Source organism: Mauremys reevesii, linkage group 8 (assembly GCF_016161935.1).
Source record: "Mauremys reevesii isolate NIE-2019 linkage group 8, ASM1616193v1, whole genome shotgun sequence".
NCBI classification, from domain to species: Eukaryota; Metazoa; Chordata; order Testudines; family Geoemydidae; genus Mauremys; species Mauremys reevesii.
In genome coordinates this window covers 20,254,482-20,278,521 of record NC_052630.1, presented here as the reverse complement: position 1 = coordinate 20,278,521, position 24,040 = coordinate 20,254,482, and the positions used below count along the sequence as shown (strand labels likewise).

Here is a 24,040-nt window from a genome sequence, read left to right as displayed (position 1 = left end):
TTTTGCTGTCTTGGGGCTTGTCTGCTTTAAATTAATGCCTGTGCCTCTAAGGATTGTGTCATCCTCCTTCCTGCCCATCTTGGAGCTGCCCTGGTTCTGGTAACTGACTTGCTGTAGCCTTGTGACAGCTGGGGATTTCAGCTGGAGCACTAGAAATACCCCAGCAACACCTCTACCTGCCTCAACACACCCTTTTTGCTGGAGACAACTGCAGGAGAAGCAGAGCCCACAGAACCAGCTCTGCTCCCCATAGCGAAGGCCCCTGTGCTGGAAGTGTTCCCCTGCTTCTCCTTGTTCCTGTTGAAGTCCATGGCAAAACTCCCATTGACTTCAGTGAGTGACGGCTCAGGTCTTACTCCTTTTTTGGGTGAAGAATAGACCCACCCAGTGAAACCCCTAGGTAAATGTGTATCTTAGATTCAAATACCGCCCTTGTTGGGCGTGGCGGGTGGAATGGACCATAAACTCCTTTACTCAGTCTGCTCTCCCTGTGTTCCAGAGCAGAGCTGGATTCCTTCCCAGTGCTGCAAATTCCCCAATATATTTGGAAGTAAAAGTGGAGCTACAGCCCTTCTGAGCTGGGCTGCGTGGTGAACACTTAAAGCCTCTCCATATGTGACGTACACTGATCCGCCTTAGAACACAGAACTGTCCTCCAAGCCTAGTGTACACCTTGAAGGTAGGTGGCTCAGTAGTTCTTTAACTGGCTGTTACTACCACTTAGTAACTTCGGTGTGCCAAGAAACTCTTCCACAGAAGTCAGAGGTCAAAGAACTATTTGCTCACTTCATCTGGCCCATGCAGGCTGGTTCTGCTGTATGCACTGTCTAGTTGTAGCTACTCTGTGGTTGAAGCACCTCCCTGCCATTTATTATTAGCTTTTCATTTTTAAATGTTGTTGTACCTACTCTTGGGTCACAGCCTTATGACCAAATTAAACCCCTGCATGCATGCGTTGGGTTCTTACTCTTAATGGGAACCTGTGGCTGCAGCTGAAACAAGACCATGGTCCCATATGTCTCCGTGTGTGTGTATATACCATAGTGAAGACAAGAGCCTCAGCTGATGTGTGGGGTTTTTTTACTTCAATGGAGCAGCACCACTTTACATAAGCTGGAGAGGTGGCCCTGCCTCTTGACCAAACAGCAATTAAAAAAATAAATAAAAGAAAATAAAGTTAGTTAAACATTCTTAAAAGCCGGGGAGAACTTATACAAGACAGTGTTTTATTTGTTTCATAATCAGGTAAAATTATATTAATGTAAAACAGATAAACAGACAAAAATAAAACACACAGCACAGAACACTATGCTATAGAATATAGACATGGAGAAGTGCAAACCCCTCCCCCGTGCCCCTTTCCCCCCCCACCCCCAACAATCTGCTTTAAAAGTAACAATACAAGATTAACTGTCTTTGAAATTGGGAAAATAAAAATGCTTTTTCTTAAACCGAGGTGGGAGGGGGGAATCCATAGAAACAATTTTCACTCCAATATCAAAAAAGCAGGATTTTCAGTGAACACAGAATTCTATAAAATTACCATTGATTCGTGTTAATTTTTTTTCAAATTTTTTAAAGTTGCTTTAAAAAGGATAAAAAGTGCACAGACACCCTTATAAGGCACAAACAGATCTTCTGTACAAATCATATCAGACTAAAAAATATATATAGCAATACAAGTACAAACAATTAAATTCCTATGAGGCCACCTTTTTCCTGGGAATCTGAGGCCTCTCTGGATCTCAATTGGAAAATCCTCAACCAACTGGAATAGGTAGGGATACACGTCCACTAATGCGCATTTCACAATCCACGGCACAGCCACACTGTGGACATTAAACTAGCTTAATTACCCTGAATGAATGAGCCCTCTCAGTCTCTGCTGGATGCTACCCTTTTGGAAATTGGTTTGCAGCTGCTATTCTGGGAATGAAAACTTGTGCAGCATTTTCTCTTCCCAGCTCTGTCCCCTGCATTGACCCATCATCTGAAAAAGATGTATGTCAAAAACACCGTTGGTAGCAGGTGCCATGGCAGTAGGATGGCCACAGGGATGAGTGAATTAAAGAATAGGTTTGGGAGAGCCACTTGGGAACAGCAAAGCAGGGACGGCTCAGTTGTGTTTTGCACCACTTTGCCAAATTATAACACGCAATGGAGGAGGCTGTGTTAGCGGCCCTAGGCTACGTCTTGGTTCTGTCATACTGAGCCAAAGCACAATGGTAAACATAATACGTGCAGTTTTTAAAGTCAATGGGACCAGACCTTCAGCTGGTGTAAACTGTCATAGCGCCATTGACTTAACGGCATTATGACATTTTACACCATTTAAAGATCTGGCCCAAATCTATGCAAGTCTGTGTCGCTCCCTCATCCCGTCTCTGCTGAGATCAGGCCTCCCTGAAACTAGTTGTTGAAAGGGCAGATTCCCAAGAAATTCCATCAAGTTTGATTTGTAGCCATCCCGTATTCTTTGAGCATAAGCAGCATGCTATTTCCCTCTTTTCTCAGTAACAGCAGTGACGGGGCTTGGACTCTGGGATTCTGCAACTGGAGACCAGCTGACCCAGACACAGGAAGGTCTGGTAAGTATCCTCTTCCCTACCACTAATCCACAATCAGAGAGAGCCGCTTCCAGGGACAATGTCTTGGCCCTAACTGTTGGACTGTGAAGGGGGTATTCTGCGACTGGGCTTAAGGCATCAACATGGTGATCTGCAACCTCCCATTGAGATCTTCCGAATCCGGAGACCTAACTAATGGTATTCAGAGCTCCTAAGGTAGAGTCTAATGCCCTTAGCTTATCTTTGGCCAGAAACCAACCTCTCACATCTGCTGAACTAGGGCTCATTAGCATACCCAGAGAATAGAGTACTTACTTAGGCCAACTAAATCCAAAGCCAAACCTATTTTTTTTCTTCCTATTGTAGGGTTCAAGGAGTCATTTGTGCTGTAAAACTCAGAGAAGCCCTGCTTAGCTGCTGATACAAGAACTTGGAAGCCTCCACAAGAGGCAATGCAATTGCTGTCCTCTGTTGTAATGTTTAATGTGAAGTCCCAGGGGAGGGGCAGGTCATCAGCTGTTGTAGGTTGTCATTAGCTCAGTCCCTCCAGAGCTATGATGGTTTACACCATGTCTAGACCTGCTCCTGTCTTTAAGCTGTACCTGGAGTTTTGCAGTTGGTTGATAGTTTAAGGGCTGCCATTTGCTTTGTTACATTTATTGTGCAGCATGGTGAGACCCCAAGCAGCCCGCATCCACCTAATGAATCCTCTTTAGAAATCTCAAATCAGGCCAGCCAGGGCGCTAGTATGGAAACGCAGTGCATGAGATCTGAGCTAAGGCTGCAGCGGCTACTCTAATATTCTTCAAGAAAAGACAGTTTTCCTCTTCCCCGTGTTTAGCTACTTCAACAGCTGCACATCAGGAAAAAACCCAAAGGGAAGGGAGGACACTTTGATCCCTTTGAAGCATTTCTCATTATCTAACAGGTAACCATAATCTGTCTCCATTTGAGCTCTGTTATTCCACCACCAGCTTCCAAAGCACGAGCTGGGCAGATCAAAGCAAGTTTGCTGATGCCGCTCAACTGTGAAGCGCTACAGTTAAAGCATCCAGGTCAAGAACAGCCAAAGACTGAGCGCAACGAAATGGAGATGGACTGAAACGAGGCCAAAGGGCCCAGGGCCAGAGGAAGAGACCCAAAGAAATAAATGACCTCAAATAGCTTCTCATGATTCAGCTACTCTAGCCCTGTGGTGCATGCGACTGTTCAGTTTTCATTTCTAGATTGATAAATGCATCGCTCCTGAGAAAGCAGCTGTTACACACAGGGCTGGAAATGATCACTATGATGGGATTAGACATGCCTCATTTCCACCTCGGCCATCATGACCACGTCCTTATCGCTTCCGTGTGTACGTGAGCTTGGCTGCTACTAGCACAGGGCTGAGTAAAAAAGTCACCTCCAGGCTTTTTCTATGAGCTGACTGAGGGAGAGCGGGGGTGGGCTCCATTCTGGGGTACAAAAGACAGAGCCAACAGGAAGTAAGTAGAGCTACATCTACCTCACCTCACTTCATTGTAGTAGTGGGCTTTACAGCCCAGGCAGAATTCCATAGTTTATAGCTGTCTAAAATGAAAACTAAAATCCATTTACCTTTTAAATCCCAGCATCTAATAATAGCCTTCAATCCTGTTTTCAGGAGGTAATGCCAAGTGGGATGCTTGTTAATTTCAATTAGATGCCCTGAACTGCTCACTAAAATAACAGGATTTCCTGCCAGGGCAGAGCCAGCCTAGCCCGTTGCATGCTTTGTGGATAAAACCTTGAGCAGAGGAGAATGCTAATTAAATTGTACTTTTACACAACACTTTTTAAGGACAAAAAGGAAACTTTCTGGAACTTCGAAATACTGAATGTTGCCACTGTCAGCCTCTCTGGTGAGAGTATAACCTTTCTGCCACTGCTCAGAGAGGCCTGGCTACAATAAATGCAGTGGAGGCTGTAAGCTAGTGACTTCAGCTCCATGAGGTTTCTGTAAGACATTTTACTACCAGGGGGGAAAAGATGTAAGTACCATGCTCAGGTGCAGGCTGCAAAGAAGGGATTAAAAGGGATTTAAGTCACAAATGATTGAGTGCTTAGCAGCTGTTAGATGACCCATGAAGATACTGTTTTATGGGGAAAAGCAATGCAATCTATTTTACATTAAGCATTTTACAATTACAAGAATATTAAAGTCTCCCTCCTGTGCAGACTAGCTACCTGCTCATTTCCTTTGCTCTAGGCTGAGATAATGTAGCTGCGTCTGTCTCTCTTTCATGATCGACTGTTTCATGGTAACAGACTACTATGAAAATAACTCCAGTAAATACATTCAAAGGCCTATTAACTAAATTACAACAGTTGCTTTGACTGTATGAGGATCCAAAATAGATTGTATTCGTTCCTCCCCTTGCTAGTACCAAGGTCTGGCTTCAGACAATCTACTGCTATATTGAGTCTTAAGAAGCTGGATGCTTTGCACCTAATCTGCACTTAGTCCTCCTCCCTGCATTCCCCTCCCAATTCCTTTAAGAAGGTGAATGCAAAAGCTGCTTTACATATACACAAACTCAGGGTTCTGTGTTCCCACTGCAAGAGCCAGTGACAATACAGACATCTCAGACTGCTTTGGGCACTCGTTATTCTGGTACAGTTGTTGACGCTACAGAGTTCAGATCTTGGGTAAGGAAATGATCTGATTTCTAAACTACTTTGTTCAGAAGTGTAATTTGTAGCCCACACCTATATTCAGTCCCTCACTTGGAATTAAATATTTTTATTCTTTTTACAATATAAAAAGCATTCAGTTTCACCTTTAGCTACTATCCTAGGGCTGATTCTGACTCTGTTCCATCACATGGTGCTGCCTGGACAAGCGCTATCCCCAGTGGCAGTTTAAGTTTTCACTCCCTGGGTGTGAAAGCGGGAGCTCCTGACCCAGGTGACACCACAAAGATTAATAAACTCCCTCCCTGCACCAGCACACCCTCCCTAAAAAAAAAAAAAAGCCATTGCACAAGAAATTTCTCTTCTGCAGTTGGAAGGGGCCCACACCAGCGATTTGCTGGCTGGCTTCATAGAGCAGCATCGTTTTGAAGCCCTGCCTACTTGGAAGCCTTAGCTTCCGGCCCCATTCAGACCAGAGAGCCCCTCAGCTCAGTTATATCCCTGATTTGTTCTACCAGTCAAATATGGAAACACAGACAATGAGCCACTTGGTAACGACCAACCAGCATGACAACCCATAAGCAGGGACGGAAAGGCAGGGTTACTGCTAGCAGAGTTCCTTCCTCCCACGCTGAGAGAGGGCGAGATCAAGGGCGGTATATTTTAATAACATCTTTGATGACTCGTCGGCAGATTGGGCAGCAGGCATTGAGTTGCTTCTTCAGCTTAAGACCACAGGTGTTGCACAGGCACATGTGTCCGCAGGTGTAGATCACAGTGTCCACTTCACTGTCGAAGCAGACAGTGCACTCCCCATTCTTGCTGCTCGAGGCCTCTGGAGGGGGAAAGACGGGAGAGACGGGAGGGCTCAGAGGGGAACTTGGAGCAGTCACTGCAAAGGAGAGGGCGGGAGAAAGAGAAATGTTACTCAATAGCAAGAATGGATCAAACAAGAGGGTTTGATAGTTATATTGTATTATTAGCCACACACCCAATTTAATCATTTTTCCTAGATATTTCCCTCAATCTCCATCCTTAAATCCTATTGTATGAGCCCTGTATTACGTGTTCAAATGAATCAGATTCTGGTTTACACATCTGGTTACAAGCACAGCATGTGTGTCCATTCACAGCCTGGCAAGAATTTTAAACAGCTACATGTTTCCCTTGCCCGTAAGAGCGAAGCATCACATTCACAGGCCTGTACATCTGGGCTGGTGCACAGCAACCTGGTCTTTCAGAAGGCCCTACTCTCTCAAAGGAACGTGGCTAAGAGTCAACTCTCATGCAGCGATGAGATGTATTATAATAGTGGCATTTCTGGCTGGGAATGCAGCACTGTACTTCAAGCCACAAGTATTTGCCAGTTATATTACAAGATGAGAAATTCTTGGGAATCTGCCTGAGCTCAAGACAATAGCACTTTGTGCAGTGTTTCCAGGGTGTAAAGTGCTAGCCACACAGTGACTGATCCTCACCCTGGGAGGTGGACAAGAAGTTGTATTTCTATACATAGTAGAGGAAACCAGAAGAATTTAAATGGTTTATGGGGCCACAGAGAACTTCCTGGCTCCCAGTTCCACTGAACCACATTGTCCTGAAAATACACCCTCCTGCTATTTTGTGCATGGTCTCAGAATATTACCCTCTAGGCTGTCACACATTAGCACTAATGCGTATTACACCAGTGAGCTGCCTTGGGAAATCCAGGCTCCTATGTCTGGATGCTGGATTTCCATACACCATGCAGATAGCAACAATTCTAACTAAGGTAGGGAAGAAAACCTGCTGGGTTGTTCTTGTTTGTTTCCTGACCAGGACGATGACCACATGTCTTCCAAGCTGCAGGGGCGCACTGCAGAGGCCTCCCTTACCTAGTGATGACTCTGAAGCAGACGAGGACCTATTCACGCTGAAGGCCATATCGGAGTCACTGTCATACTGTGAGCCTCCAGGGGATCCTGAGGGAGAGACAGTTCCAGGACTGGACTGGACAGTGCCTGAAGTACAACAGAGTTCAGTCAGTTACAGGTAGAATGGACCTCCCAAGCATCATCAGTGCTAAATAACCTGAACAGCAGCATCTCTGCTTCACTAGGTACTATATGGTAGATCACGCTTTGTAAAGAAATACACTCAGTTTTTACTTAGCAATTCTAATTGTATTTATTTAAAAGATGAACCTCTGTCTTGGCCCAGAACGTGCTGCTGAGGACAGTGCTTGTTCCCAGTTCATTCAGCCTGTCTGCTACCCACCTGATCTGACTAGGAACACCTGTCAGAGACAAGAGGCTGCGATTATATCCCTATTTACTTTAATATGAACATCTTTTCAAGCAAAGACAACTAAGCAAACAGTGGCTGGTTGCCTGACATGAACCTATGTCTGCAAAGGCAGCCAGCCTCATCAACTGGGGAGTTGAGAAGAAAATCTTTAAAGCTACATCCAACACAGACTAAGCAAAAGTTTAAAGAGCTACAGCTCTGAGATTTTTAAATGGAAGGTGCTTTAGGATAATAATCAAAATGCAGTGCAATACATGGAGTGGCTGCAATGTGTTATTTCCACTTAAGTTTAAAATAATTAGTCTGCTTAGGGCAACAAGGGATATAAGCTGCATCATGTCAATGGAAGAAAAGCTTGAGAATTCTCCATCAGATACTGTAGAGAATTGAATTAACCATGTCCTGATAACGACTCACTTGAGGTCTTGTGTAACTTTGACTATACTGTCCTTCTAAGCTGAATATTTACAGGCCAAATTGTGTGCTCACAGATCACTCCCAGTGAAGCTACCAGAAGCTGCATGCACATACACATCTGAGGGTGAAACTGAGCACTTGGGTTACTAAAAATGCATATAAACATTTTTTACCAAGGTAATATTTACTTAGAGAAAAGGCTTGATTCTCTTTAGATACAAGCTGGTGTAATTCAGAAATAACAAATGAAGTCATGGTGACGTTTTAGGGTATGTCTACACTGCACTCTTAGCCTGAGTGCTTGATACCTGGTTCTGTGTGACTTGCACTCAGGTTCGCCTAGCCATAATATGAGCATCCTCACTCAAAGCCTTACCCCGTTACTGTGTCCAAACTATTTCTTCACTGGCTCGTGGGTGTTTAGGGGCATATCTCAGGGTGCTTTGTGCTGAGATGCTCTAGGATTCTTTCCCAGTCAACTGGATCAATTGCAGGAGAACCTGTCTGTCTCACAAAGGGAACTGTGGGAAGGGTCTTGGAGGACTATCAGCACTCAAGTGATCTTGCCTGAAACTGTACTGCAAAGTGGGTGGGTTCCAGCCCAAACTAAAATACAGCTTGGGCTTTAACCCACCCCACAGCCTTGCAAGCGAGCATGGGTTCAAAACATAAACAAACATGTGCTTCAAGGTTTTATGTCTGGATGGTGGGGGTGGGCAAAACCACATGTAGGAGCACAGGCTAAGGCTACAGTGTAGACGTACCCTTAGAGGCACCTGCTCTAGCTGGAGAATAATAAGCTGTAGTTATTTTTTTCCTGCCTCATGCATCCAAACTGAAACTGCCACTTAAAGTTCCAGCTCAAGAAACACTGTTGCTGTTGATGACCCAGGGCACACAGAGCTAGATATGCAGAGGAAAGAGTATGTTTGCAGTGCTGACAGTCAGACAGAGCCTCAATTTAACTGAGCGAATTGCTTCTAGATGGAGCAGAAAGATGTGACCTCTAAAGCACTCTTTCCTTTTTAAAGAGCGCAGCTGTATTCTACAGCAATGGTCTAAAGTGTGACATCTGATAATGAGTTACTGCAGTGTTCGGGGAGATACCATCTAACAGCGTGATATACATTAAAACCACTGTTGATTTATCAAAATCATCTGTGCTAGTGAGTTCGGTGTTTAATACCCGTTGGCAGGAGTAGTGGGCTCATAAAGATTCTCTTGTGAAAAGTATTAAAATACAAAACAGCTTAGCATTAGCCCATGTAAACCGTAAGTCTCATGCAATGGCCTTACATATGAAGGATATACCTATGTTATTTCTTTCCATTTATAAACACAAGCACCCATCTTATTACATGCTTGACAGAGCTGACCACCCTCACTAGGGACCAGATCATGAACTGCTTATTCACAGTGGTGCTCACCTCCTCACAGGAGCATTGCTATTGAAGCCAATGTCACCAGTGCGAATGAGAGGCTCACAATCTGGTGAAATTTCACAAGACACATGCCCCTTCACATTACTTTTAGGCTGCACTTACCTAATATTTTGAGCTGGTTGATTACTCCATGAATTGTGAAAAACACCCAGAGAGACTGTGAGGTGTCCACGCACATAAGCATCCCTCGGCTGACTCCATTCATCCCATGGTGCACTTCTCCATTTGGCAAGACCATGAAGCTGAGGATGTCGCCGCTGCTGAAGACTGGGAATGCTCGGTAAACCACCCAGTACTCCTTGCGGTCCAAGAGGAAGTCCGGATCCGCTGGGAGCTCATTTGTCCGTAAAGTACCTGGATCACAAGAAGTGATGCCAAACGAAAGGGCCCCATGATATGGCAACCCTAGGAGTCCTATTTCCACAAAGAGGCTTTCACCAATGTGCAAAGGCCGGTCAGAAAACACCAAAGTCCTATTGCTTTCTTGCCAATTGGTGCACGCCACCATGCGGTCCTGAGAAAAGGTAACATCAGGCCCGCGGGTGGGGTGGAAATGCAGATCCGTATCCAGAAAGGCGGGCACACCCTGGGCACGCTGCCGTCTGTTTGGGCAACAGGGGATTATGTGGTTATCCATCGAAAGCCCCGGCACCCGACTCAAATTTAGGTTAGCAATTTTGGCCACCACTTGGTTGTTCTCCAGTTCATTGTTATTGAAGTTGGCGGAATCATGACTGCTCTGAGGAAGGCAAGTGCTCAATCGTGCACTACTGAGGTGGGTGGAGGTCATGGTCTCTGCAAACATGCTATCTGTGAGACAATTATGAGAACAAGCTGCATTAGATTCAAGTACTTCCCCCAACCTCCCCTACAGGTCAGCTACATTTAGCTCTCCTGCAGACCTCTGCCCACTGACCATCAATGAGAAAGTGAATGGAGTTCAGCCACTGATTTTTGATGGAGTATGTTAGAAAAACTTATCTGCAACCACCATCAATGATGGAAATCAGATGTCAGCTGCATGGCTGCATCCCTGGGTTATCTCAAGAGTAGCAAGTGCTATAAATCTTATTCATTGAAGTGAAAAGTGCTTACACTGGTAAAAACAGGGTGACACAGTGAACTAGACAGGCAGTTGCAAACAGGGAGGGGTATAAAGGCTTGAAGCCACTCCATACAATATAATTTTCCGGTTCTATCTATCTGCTTTAATGAGAAATGTCCCAATACCCTGTCCCCCCATCTCAAACTCCACCCCACCCCCCCGCCACCCTGTATTCGCATAAGGGTGATGGGAAAGGTAATGCAAGCATAATACATGAATTTTACAGTCCATTTCATAACTATGAAAATACATGTGAACGCAGACAAATTACACACAAAAAAGTATTTTTTTTAAAAAAAGAAACGTGTTCACTTTAACGAAGAGGTCACTGTGTTTTGAAACACATGAGCAAGTCACAGGCTCTGTCAAAAGACCACTTCCCATTTGCTACTGTCTTATCAAGAGACTGACTATAACAGATGTTTATGACCCAGAAACATTAAGACCAAGATAATGTTCAAAGTTGACATTGTGCGTCGATTCCTGTCAAGAGCTGGTCACAAAAACTACATCTAATATATATATTTAAAACAGGAGGAAATTATTTTGATTTTTAAAAAGTCCTCTTACAAAGCAGGGTGAAATCACAGAAACTCAAGTCTCACAAATCGAATGTGCACTTCAGCCATACGCAACTCCCTGCTGCCTGTGTATTTACTTCTTAGGCAATTATATTAAAACCCAGACTAAATCCAACGCATAAGGCATCAAGACAGAGTGAGCAAACCAGGATTCAATTCATTCTCAAAGATGGAAAAGCATCAGCATCATCCGTGCTGTCTGCTACTTATGGGAGAAGATCTATTTGATTTTTACCAAAGAAGGCAAACACACGAGCCAGTTCAGTGGTTGGAAAGGACAGGATGCCTCGGCTTAGATGCATGATTTCTTTGAGTGGCCAAGCAGCAAAGCCTCAAGCGTAATCTTAATGGCTGGACCAGCTACTTCCAGAAAGGACAGGGAATCTGGCGATAAGTAGAGCTCAGATACAGGATGAAGGACACTTCAGAGCTTCATGATACCAACACTGAAGGATGCAGTCTATGGAGGGGCTCCAGTGCTGCTATATTTGGGCTACATTCCCAGCTTTCCCCATTCCTGCAGGTTTGGAATGGAAATCCAGTGAGACTGGCATGCCTAGTTAACAGACCAAAAGAACCAAATTAAAGAAATACCAGAGGAGTAGCCGTGTTAGTCTGGATCTGTAAAAAGCGACAAAGAATCCTGGGGCATCTTATAGACTAACAGACATATTGGAGCATAAGCTTTCGTGGGTGAATACCCACTTCATCAGACGCATGTAGCCGTATGGAGTGGAAATCCATCCGACATGCGTCTGACGAAGTGCGTATTCACCCACGAAAGCTTATGCTCCAATACGTCTGTTAGTCTATAAGGTGCCACAGGACTCTGTCACTTTTTAAAGAAACACCGTAGCATGTAAACCAAGCCGACAAGTAAGACTGGAATAAAGAAACTTCTCACAATTGTCCCTTTGGCATCTGAAACCTTCATTTACTGTCTGTGCATGTTCAGAGAGGCCTTAAAGAGAGGCTTTTTATAATGAGAAGAATTGAGGAGGAGAAAAACGCTTAAACCCAAAGCAAATCCCTCTGTCCAGTCCCTCTCTGCGACCTTTCCCAATGTGCAGAGACCAAATGAGCAGAAGGGACAGACTAATTCAGACAACTTGGCAGTGAAGTCACAATACTGTGCTTAGGCTGTCATAGGCTTTTGTCATATTAATAAACGGTCATGAATGAGAAATTCCACGCTGCATTCTACAGCACCTAGTCTCAGGATCTCAAAACATCGTACTTAACCTCCATGCCCCACGAGAGGTAGTTATTCCTGTTTTACAAAGGAGGAAACCGAGGCACAGAAATTAAGGGCCTGAATTTCACAGGTGCTGATCAGCCCCTGCTCCAAGTGAAACTCAGTTTCCCCACCATCACCTAGTGAGTCAGGGCGAGAACTGAGAACGTTGCTTAGTGGCCTGCCTTTCTCAGATCTGGAATGTCTACAGCTCCCATTGACTTCAACGGGGTTTTGTGGGGCACTCGGCATTTTGAAGATCAGGCCAGAGGAGTCCTGATCCCCGGTCCTTTGTTCTGTCCACTACACCACTGCAGGATGGAACTGGTGAACAAAATATACTATGACAAGAGTAAAGGGTTTTGTTTTTCTAACTAGAACTAGAACTACCACTGACAATTTAAAAAGCAACATGGACAATGAGGGGAAAAAAACTGTAAGTGGTTAAATAGATTTGTTGTCCAATATAATATTAGAGTGCTACCGCGGATAGTAGCTACAATTAAGGGATAACTGAATAATAATGCTTAACATGTTTCAGGCAATCAGAGCATGTAGTAGCACTGTGTAAAGTGCTGTTTATAGTTTAGCATTATTTGCTGTAATATAGTAAGTACCATATCAAAAAGGCTCTCGGTCATCGCTGAGCAGGGGCGGCTTTAGACATTTTGCCGCCCCAAGCAGGGCGGCATGCCGCGGGGGGCGCTCTGCCGGTCGCCGGGAGGGCGGCAGGCGGCTCCGGTGGACCTACCGCAGGCGTGGCTGTGGAGGGTCCGCTGGTCCCACGGCTTTGGTGGGCCTCCCGCAGGCACCGGACCAGCGGACCTGCTGCAGGCACGCCTGCAGGAGGTCCACCGGAGCCGCCTGCCGCCCTCCCGGCAACCGGCAGAGCGCCCCCCGCGGCATGCCGCCCCAAGCACGCGCTTGGTGTGCTGGGGCCTGGAGCCGCCCCTGTCGCTGAGTATCTGATGGACTAATCACTTTGGCCAAATCTAAAATATTTGATCTGGTGCCCATTCAATACATCAGAGGCACCTTCTTAGAAAAAATAAAAGCTGTGGATATTCGGATTAAATCAGCTGATCAGTAGGGAAGGGGTTGGTGGTGGGGAAAGAGGTTGTACGTAGATTTTAACTGAACTTCAGTTTTGGTGCATGCTAGTTTGAAATACGACCCCAAAATTCTCGTGAATCTTGAATGTCTTTTTAAAAAAACCCACGAACGTTACATGCATCGCTTCTATGGAGCTTCATTTAAGAGTCTGCTTAAAACAACCAAATCCTCTTTTGCAATTGCGTCCACTGAAAGTGACAAAACTCAAAAGCCTCCCTTGCAAACCAAATCTGAAGTCACAGATGAACACAGTGACTTGGTTAAGGTCAGCTTGTCAGGAATACGCTATTGCAGATAGCCCAGCAGCACCTGGGAAACACGCAAGTTTTATGTTAATGTTCTTAGAACACTTAACTGGCAGATTACATCACATCCAGTACTGCCATGCCCAGTGCTTTGTAAATGTATGGTAATGGCCTTGTTTATACGAGCAAAGATAAGTCCGCTCTGGCTTGCGGAGCACAGTCTGTTGAGCTGTAAATCTACGTAGGCTGACTGAGCCAAAAGTTATATCACCTGTAATACAGGAGGACAAAAGGCTATGTCGAGAAGCACGACCTTAAATCTCTTGTCTAAATGGAAGAGTTGGGGGTGGGGCGGGAGGGAGGAAAGGGACCCAAAGCTTAGAAAAGGTTTCCAAACTCTTAGAAAGAAAATGACGACACTGCTGTCCCCTGGCTGATAAGCATGGAAGCTGGCCTCTCTTGTGTTTAGGTGCTGTGCTTTCTAAAAAACCCTTTGATAGCACTGGAATGTAACGTGAGAGGCTCTAAGTGGCCCTGATAGGAGATAAAATATATAAACTGCAGCCTCAGACACAGGGGCTGGGGAAGGGGAATAGGACACGCTTGGAGGGTGAGTCATAGCATTTCACTGGACCACTACAACTGGGTGTCTGAAACAGGAACAGAGGAAGCCTGATTCAACTGACTGTCTCTTCAGTCACCGATGTACCCTGCTCCAAAGCAGCATGCTATTTCATTCCAGTGCAACATAACCGAGCACACTTACAATAAATATTTTTGTTTTCCTGGCCTAGTGTAATCAAGAGAAACCTGCTAGTGAGATGTGCTGCAAGACACAATTAGCAAATAAATGGAAGAGATAATCAAAATTTTACTGGGACCCTGTATGAATAATGAGTACAAACCAGTCATGGACTGGCTAAGAACTAGAATTGGGACTGTAAAGAGAAATTAAAAATCAAATTTCTAAAGGAAATGCAAGCTTGAAACTAAACGTTTAAAGGAGTCGAAGGAAAGATGAATAAAACTATGTGTGTTTTACTTGACTAGAGGTTGACTGTTTACTAAGGAACATGATCACCATCAATATATATTTGTAAGGTCTATACTCCACAGAGGAAATGCAGTTTAACATGGCACAAAAAATGATTACAACACAGCCAGATGCAAGGTGAGACATGTAGGAACAAAGAATGTGGGTGACACTGATAAGATGGGGGCTGTATTCTAGAAAGCAGAGAATGTGAAAATGACTTAGGGGTCATGGCAGATAACCAACTGAACATGAGCTCCCAGTGCATTGCATCTATCGGAATTCTGTGTCCAGCTCTGATGTTCATACTTCAAAAAAAGGATTGAAAAATTGGCAATGTTTCAGAAAAGAGCTACAGGAATTATTCGAGATCTGAAAAACATGCCTTATCGCAAGAGACTAAAGAAGTTTAATATATCCAAGTGAAGGTGTAGAATGTAATCAAGTCACCTCTACAAGTACCTACATGAGGAAAAGATTTTTGATTGTAGCAAATGCTCATCTAACAGAAGAAGGAACAAGAAGATTCAGTGGTTGGAAGCTGAAGCTAGACTAAAAATAAAACAATGCATCTTAACCATCAGGTTAATTAACCATAGGAACAACTTACCTAAAGATGTAGTGACTTATCTCAAGTCTTTAACTAGAGACTGGGTGTCTTTCTAAAAGATAAGCTATAGCTCAACAGAAGTTACGGGCTTGCTGCAGAAATTATAGGATAGGGTTCTTTGCCCTGTATTAGGCAGAAGGTGAGACTATGTGGTCTCAGAATGGTCACTTCTGGCCTTTAATCCCATCATCCATAGATTTCACAGATTTTAACTACCAAAATGGAAATTGAGGCTGGGTATCGGGGGGGAAAGAAATGACAGAATAAGCAGTGACATCTATTAGATTGCAGAATTGCTTCTCAAGAGAAACACTAGACACGCCATTACTCGAGAGGTTTAGAACCAGAGTGGACAGAGCACTGGAAAATATACTTTAGGGAGCTACATTACTCTGGCAAGGGGATGGACTGTATAGGATTCATGAGAGCTTTCCAATCACTAACTTCTAAGAATCAGGGAGCTCCCTGGATCCCTGCTGCTGGCAATACTGAAATGTTCACGGTGCCAGTCACAAATTGTTCATGCTTAAGCCTGTTTTTAGGAACATCAGGTAAGATGTGCCATGTTTGCTTCCTCCATGAAGATGCAGCTGGCTTTACAGAAAGCATGATCCATAGGAGCAAGCCCATGCAGAGAAAGTACACTCACCTAGGATTTGCACTTCATGGGTAATTCCATAGACATCTATCAGCCCCCAGAGAGGCCCAGAGACCTTAATGCCACAGTGAAACAATATTGGCTCCTCATCGTTAATACTATAGAAGACTCTCCCATGGCGGTCGACCCAGAATCCTAGGATATTGTCCCTCAGTGCGAACCTCTCTGGCAAAGCTTTAGCCCAGAATCCAGGTCGAGTCACCAAGTCGGGGCAGGCATACTTTGGTATGTCATCAGAGCTCATCTGTGATGGGTCGTGGATGGTGAAGCCAAAGCGAAGTGCCCCGCTCCACCCATGGTGCACGGCCACCAGCTTGAGCCGCACCTTCTCATAGAGGTGGATGGGCCGGTTGGTGAAAGTGACCCCATTGCAGAAGCTATTCCTCCGGGTGGCCTTGCGGGAGTGGGCATCCAGACGGACGTTCTTGCCCTTGGCTTGGGAGTGGAAACGCGGGGGCTCCGCAATGGTGAGGACAGAGCGCCTTCCATGGCTGCTGTTGGGCAACGTGTAGTAAGGTCTGCTGGACACAGAGCGAGCCTGGTGACTTGCGTCTGCAAAAGGAAACAATAACGGCATGGTTAGGCACATTTAGCCTGAGTAACCTGCACTTGTTCAGTTTGTGAAACTAGGTGAGTGGCTTTAAACTCACATTAAAATGGAGCATTGCATGCTGGAGGGACCTGTCATTTCTGGGCTTAAAATGCTTCACTCCCAGCTGCACCTGGCTCTACTTTCTGCAAGTTATGCAAATTTAATGCAAACCTGACTCCTGGCAACCTGCATTTGAGGAAATTTGGTTTTACACCTTCGGAAGCTTAAAAAATAACATTCTCATATTCCTACTAGATTTGTTCTATTCCATTTGGAAAACAGCAGTACCTTTGGCTGAGTGTCTAACTGATCTGCACTGCCTTAAGGAATAATGTTTGTTGGCTCAGGGCTCCTGGAGAGGGTGCACAAAGTATTGATTTCCATGGGACACTCACGCGCACAGTTTCTTAGCAGCGGAGTTGTACCTTTTGAAAAATAAACCAAGGTATTTAGAATCTGGAGTATCACATCAGCCTAGCGTTTTTCGAAAATGTTAAAAGCTCTGCTTGAAACCATATATAGATTCAGACGTCAGATGCGGGTGGCACATAAAGGAGCCAAAGTGTCTTTCACAGAACAACAAAACAATCATGAGACACTGCATTTATGCCGCATCTCCCCCGTTTGAAAATCTCTAAGTGCTTTATGAGCAATAATTGTTCTTGTTAGCCTCACAGAACCCCCACGTGGTAAGGAAGTATCACCACCCACATTTTACAGAGAGGTGAATGGAGGCCCAGAGTTTGTGGGCTTGATCCTGCACTATTTTAGTCCCTGGGAATTTTGACACTGATTTCAATGAGAGCCTGTTCAGGCACTACGTGCAGATTACAGAGTGAGTCGAGGACAGAGATGGGAATAGAACATAAATTTTGCTTCCAGTCTTGAGCCTCAACTGTACGATTTGGGAGGCAGGGACTGTCTTTTTGTTTTGCATTTGTACAGCACCTAGCACTGTAGGATCCTGGTCTATGACTGGGGCTCCTGGGTGTTACCACAATACCAATAAATAGAGTGACCAGACACCAACTGTGAAAAATCGGGATGGGGGGGGGTAATAGGAGCCTATATAAGAAAAAGACCCCATAATTGGGACTGTCCCTATAAAATCGGGACATCTGGTCACTCTACCAATAAAGAATACAGAAGAACAACAGAAAAGCTAACTACAGGATCAACCGTTCTTCCCATCTCCCCCTCCTTTTGGTTCTGGTTGTAAATGTAATCAATATTTCATACACCTTTTTAAAGATACAAAATCAGACACAAAAAGGAAACTGAAGGAAAAATGTCTGAATGTTCGGTGCCAACTATATTAAATATAAAACCTACAAACACATTGATTTTGAAATATTTTGCCACGTGACTTTTTTTTTTTTAAATTGGACTTTCCCTCAAGCTGTTTCCTCCCTGGGCGTAAGCTATGGCTTCTCCTGGTGTCAGGAAGAGTGTCATGGGAAGCACTTGCTAATGGATTCCTTTGTTTTCAAGAGAACATCAGACGATACTAAAAACTCAATTTGGAAGAGCTGGCAGGAGATCTGCAATCATGACACCTTTTTGCAAGTGAAAATATAATGGACACTGCCATGACAGCCCCATACTTTCATTCGCTTTTTGAAGGATCCTGTTCTCTACACAACAACAGCTTGACAGTCCAGGGTAGCAAAAGGCTTGGATGGAAGAAAAAGGACAAGGGCGAATATCAGAAAACAGGATTACAGCTCATGAGGAATCAATTCAGCTCCTGCCATTTCCATGAAGAGAGTCCTAAATATTAAAGATCAGAGGCCCAGAACCAACAGATAAACAGAGTGGTCTCTGGTACTGCATGGGGCAATTGCTGCCCTATAAACAATGCCTGTCAAATCCCCTGTGCTCCAATTACTAAAACCCTGTGAATTTACTGGGCTAGACACACACTCAGGGGTTCCTGGCAAGATGTTTCCCATTGAAGTCAATAGGAGTTTTGCCATTAGCATCCGTGAGACTAGGAGGAGGCCCTCAAAAGAGATCCAGAGTAAAAAATGCAACACATACGGTTTTAAATCCATTTGATGTGTGTGCGCACCTTGCCCACCTGGCTGCAATCTGTTATCAGTTATGCCCATTGGTGTACAGAGCATAAACCTTTCTCAGTGCCACACTTAAAACGGGCTGAGTTCTTGGCTTGCGTATAGGACGTACCAAATTCTTTAATCTCCTATGAAGTCAGATGCTCTAATACATACACAAAATTCCCCTCGGAGCATCGTCTGAGTAAGGACAGCAGCTCAGTCCCTTGAGGATTTTAAGTTGCACTCACCAATGAAGAATTTTGTTTCATTCCTCCTTAAAAGCCCAGATACAGAAGACAGCTGCTACTGGCACTGATCCAACTGTTGTAACGTGGGTGGCGCTCCATGCGTGCAGCGCCAAATGTTCTAAACAAACTATTTTGCTGCAGAGAGAATGGGATTTTGGTTCCTTCAGCAAAGTGAGGGACACTGATACAAACACGCGCAGACCAGCAGCTAGCGTGTAAAAATGCAGCTACCAACGGCGGTCAGAAAACTTTAACATTCTTACTAAGAAGCTGGAGTTGGACATTCACCAACTTCAAAATGTGTCTTGGAGCAACAATGCAATCAATCAACCTCAACAAGTACCACCCCACTTTGAGGCTAGCAAAAACATTTTCAAAACTAATGTTAAATATCGTCTATAATCCTCTGATCTGTATTTTCCAAATGACTGACAACAAAATCCAGGAGGGAAACAGTATATTGCCCTCAATTTAGGTTTACTTTGGTAGGGAGTGGGAAGGAGAGCTTTTGTTCACCTGCTCCTTTCTAGCATCACAAAAATCCACAGGTTTTTGCAAAAACTTTAACATCGGCTTTCCTAGTGCACAGAGTTGGTGAACAAAGGCAACACTCATAGAAACTGAGAACTAGAACAGCATTTTTATAAGTGAGTTATCTTACAGTATTTTCACCACATGTACTTATCACACAACTTTCAAAAGCAGCAACAGAATGAAAGGGGAGTGTCAGTTATGTCAGTTCAAAGGATGGAAAAGCAATTACAAATCCCCCCACTTCAAACACTTCTCTCATTCCATCCTGCCATAGGCCAGGGTTTTATTTTTTGTGTTAAGTTGTTTTTTAAAAACAGGAAAGCACATTGTGACCACACAATAGGAAACTCTCCAGAGGAAATGAATGGATAATTTATTTAAAATGCCATTCTCTCCTAACATGAACACCTGTTGGTTCCATTTTGAATAAAACTCCATTTACCCCGAGAGCCAGAAGAGGCATTGCTCACACAGTATTGCTCATTTTTTGTTTTTTTCTCAGTTTATTCCTTGTATTAGTTCTCTAAAACATACACCACCACCCCTTGCCCCCTCTTTCTATACCTGACATCAAGAAACATCATCGAGTTGGTGGAAAACTATCAGCATTTACAAATTACATTACAGTCCTATGCAGCATCTCATTGCAGCTTTCACATTTTCATTCTAGAATAAAAGCCTTAGAGTAAATAACAAGGCTTGGTCCAGTGCTTACAGCACTAGCCTAGCACCTGGAAGAATGAGGTTCAGTTTCCTGCACCACCAGAGACCTCCCGTGTGACCTGGAGCAAGTCACTTTTTAGTCTCTGTGCCTCAGTTCCCGATCTGCAAAGTTGGGATAACAGCATCTTCCTATCTGTTGTGAGAATGAATAAAGACTGTGAGGTACTCAGTGCAGTCAGGTACCATGGTAATGGTACATTCTTAAATATACACAGGTATGCAAAAGGCCCACAAAACCCAATCGTTACCCTCTCCGCATTATAAAGCTTGCCATTCTCTTTCTTCTCAGTTGAACTAACCAACATGGTGACACAACAGTCTCTTGAACACGCTGAAGGTTTTAAAGTAGTACAGAGGGCTTCAGGGAACATGGAAATAAACTAGGCAAATCAAAGCAAACTGAAATTAAGAAAATATAATTTGTAGGTAGACACTTCTCACTGAAAATACACTGCAAGAAATGGCATGTGACTTTAATTCAATATTTCCATGAACCTATTCTGCAGAGCTACATAAACTGGGCTAAAGCAAAATTAAACTTCTCTAACAGAGACCCATGTACTCTACAGCAAGTCAATATGTACTCGTACCACATCTAAAACCTCAGCCTATTTTCAAAAGTCTAGTCAATTTATTTCTTAAGTTACGTTGACCTTTAGAGAGGTATTATAATCAAGACATTTTGTATTTCAAACACATAGTGCTGACAGACAGGGCCATTTCCATATATTTCTCATGGTTTTAATCAGAAAAATAAAACCCTTCTAGCTCATTTGTGCAGAACACTGAGGATTCTAGCAGACCACAACAACACCTTCACCACCACTCCTATTGTTGTATTGTTCTAGGAAAACCGGTTCTGCTGTCCAGTATACAAACCTAAGGTGGGGGCTGGCCTGATGATTTGCTGCTGTCCTGAAGCCCCAAGGCCTGATTCTCCCTTCACTTATAGGACATCTGAAGTAATTCCACTGAAATCACTAAAGTGAGCAAGAAAAGAAGCAGGTCCTGGAAATCAAAGTGAACCTTCGACTTGCTGGGTACCAGTGACTGAGAATAACCAAGGTCATGCTTTAACGCTGAGATGGAATGAAATCAGAGGTGCTGTGTAAGGCACCACTCCTATATTATTATTATTTGTATTGCCGGAGTACCTAGGAGCCCCAGTCATGGACCAGGACCCCCTTGTGCCAGGCGCTGCACAAACATAGAACACAAAGATGGTCCCTGCCTAGGGAGCTTAGCTGGGGAAAGTCCAAAGCATGCACCTTTGACTGTGTAACTGCAAGACAAGCAGAATATCGATCAAAGGCAGGTTCTTATTGCTGGTGGCATACCCACAGAAACGAGCACAGCACACACCACAGGAGAAAAGGGAATGGATGGATTATTAACAATGCCCAGCCTGGTAAGTGGTGCTAAAGGAGCTAATATCTCATTGTGACAGTGAAGTTTGGCCTTCCCATTGTGCTCAGAGAACGAATGCTGAATATGAAGTGCAGTATGAAACGTGTCCGTTAATACTGACTACACCAGGAACATGCCTATCGCCACCACCTTATCTTTACGGGCACAGCTTTATCAAATGGGTTTATCAGAAACGTTAGAACTTTTTCCTTTCACAGTAAACTGTTTGGCAAATGCTGCCACAGCCCTGTTCAGTAATAAAGGAGGCTTCCAAAGAGCTTGGCACCATATGTTACGGTGGCCCCTTATCAGGATCCCTCACAAATCCCAACAGGCGGGAAGGTTGTGACAATACAATAATGTTCAGCGCACCCCTTAAAAGTTAAGATTATAGAAACTCTCCTTTTGCCTCAGATGGCTAAATCCTGCCATGATTTATTTCTGCGGGCCAATGAAAATATAGCAACCCTGCAATGCCAGCTACCATAGAATATTCACCAGCAAAGGACATGTGATACGGCTGTCCGTACATGCATCTTGTAACTTACGTTAGGGTGGAAGGGAAGCTTTCTATTGTTGTTCTAAGCGGAAATGAAATAAACATTCTAATAAAATGCAGTAGAACGTCATTTAAGTATTTATTAAATCTTGATTATATAATCTCTTGAGACTAAGGGATACAATCTGCAACAATTTTTTTTTAGTGCACTGCTTCGATGTTTAAAATAAAGGAACATGACAGCAGTCTCTGAGGAAGTGTTAATTTCACATATTTAACACATGGTTAAGTCAAATTTTTGCAACTTCAGTTCCCAAAGTTAGGTCCCTAAATCTATGTTTAGGGACCTAAATAAGTGTGGCTTTATTTCTACAGGTGCTAAGGATCTGCAGCTCCTTAATTATATCAACTATCCTTGAGGGTGTTCAATATCTCTGGAAAAAAATCGGGCCACTTTTAATTGAGTAAAATTGGTCTAAACAGCGATTTTGCATTGGTAATGTTGGCCATAGAATACTAAAAGAAAGAAAAGAATAGGGAAAAAAATTAAAAAGCTACAAGTTCATGGTTAGACATAAACTGACATATGCCTGTATGGACTCCTCACAGCAATATCATTATAATTGAAGTTTTGAATTTGTAAGTCATTTTGGAAGTATAAGAGCTAGAACTGTATATAACTTGGTCATTGGAGAGCAGAGGGTAATGTGAATGTTTTCTTCCTTTTTCGATTCATGTGGATTTGCATCACCTGAAGTTCACATGATTTCTTCTAAAAAATAAAGACATGATTTGTTTGAAGGGTCTTCTAGCCATTCTACTGACCTAGGACAAGTTTCCCATTAGTAACAAAAACTCGAGGGACTGTTGAGTGGTTTTGGAAAGAATCTGTGCAGCTCTTGCAAATAAATATATATGCGAGGAGACAAAGTGACCTCTTTAAGGAATGCTTCTGCATTCATAATGGAACCCAGAAAATGTGAAGTTTTTGCTATGGGACTGAATTTCTTTATGAAATTTTAAGAAATGGTGGATGAAGTCATCTACCATAGCACAAAGGTTAACGAAAATTAGTACGATTGTGTTGAAATTCTTATTTCACACTCACACATACACCCTTACTGGCTATGTCATCACTGCAAAAAAGGTGTATTTTTACAATGAGATTGCTATCCTAGTGGGGACAATGAACTATAGTTTTTACCTTAATGTAACAAGTCAAGGTAAATCCCAGCTGGGCAATACAGGGTTGACCACAACGAGCAATATCAAGGCAAAAACTGCCTGTGCTTTGTCTCCATTGGGATTTTACATTGAGTTGGTTAATTCGAGTTCTCGCTCACCGTAAAAACATACCCTTTTTTTTTTTTTGGCGCAGTGAACACATAAGGCCATGTCTACACTACCACTTATGTCAGCAAAATTTATGTCACTCAGGGGTGTGAAAAAAATCCACATCCCTGAGTGACATAAGTTTTGCTGGCATAAGTGGTAGTGTACACAGTGCCATGGCGGCGGGAGGGCTTCTCCACTGACATTGCTACCGCTGCTTGTTGAGGTGGTTTTATTATGCTGACAGGGGAGCTCTCCCCCATCGGCCTAGAGCGGCTACACGAGAGATCTTACAGCGGCTACGTGCATTGGTACAGCTGTGCCGCTGTAAGCTCGCTAGTGTAGACATGGCCTTACTTCAAGTCAAAGACCAAAAACAAATTCTTCTTGGTCTTCCAAACGTTTCTCCTCCTTGCAAAGAAGGCTATTTGCTAACGGCAATCTTTGCAAAACTACTTCTGTAGAATACCACCAATTAAGAACATTTCAGCAGTTTCTCTTGAGACTCGCTATTTTTCCACACCAGTCCAGTCTCCTGTCTCCAGATGTGTCCTCAAGTAACAAACTTGCACATGGCTGTTCCTCTAAAATTAAAACAATTTATCTGCATGAGGAGCTCACACAAACGCACAGTTCAGCTGCATCATTAAAAAACAGTACATAAAAGAATGGCTGCCTTGAAAGGAAAATAACCCCGGGCCCAAG

The 24,040-nt window shown here is 43.7% G+C and overlaps 1 protein-coding gene across 10 annotated transcripts in view; it reads right to left on the bottom strand.

Moving 5' to 3' along the window:
• Positions 1-1,358: 1,358 nt before the first annotated feature.
• The window catches only part of NEURL1B (neuralized E3 ubiquitin protein ligase 1B), a 260,932-nt gene continuing 238,250 nt past the window's right edge, over positions 1,359-24,040 (bottom strand). For all 10 annotated transcript variants that reach the window (XM_039484283.1, XM_039484281.1, XM_039484284.1 and 7 more), the window contains 4 exons: positions 15,935-16,495; positions 9,467-10,174; positions 7,094-7,219; positions 1,359-6,111 (listed from right to left, as the gene is read on the bottom strand). In XM_039484283.1, the coding sequence (XP_039340217.1) occupies positions 5,867-6,111; positions 7,094-7,219; positions 9,467-10,174; positions 15,935-16,495 (1,640 nt within the window). In that variant the 3' untranslated portion in view covers positions 1,359-5,866. The remainder of the gene's footprint in view (positions 6,112-7,093; positions 7,220-9,466; positions 10,175-15,934; positions 16,496-24,040) is intronic.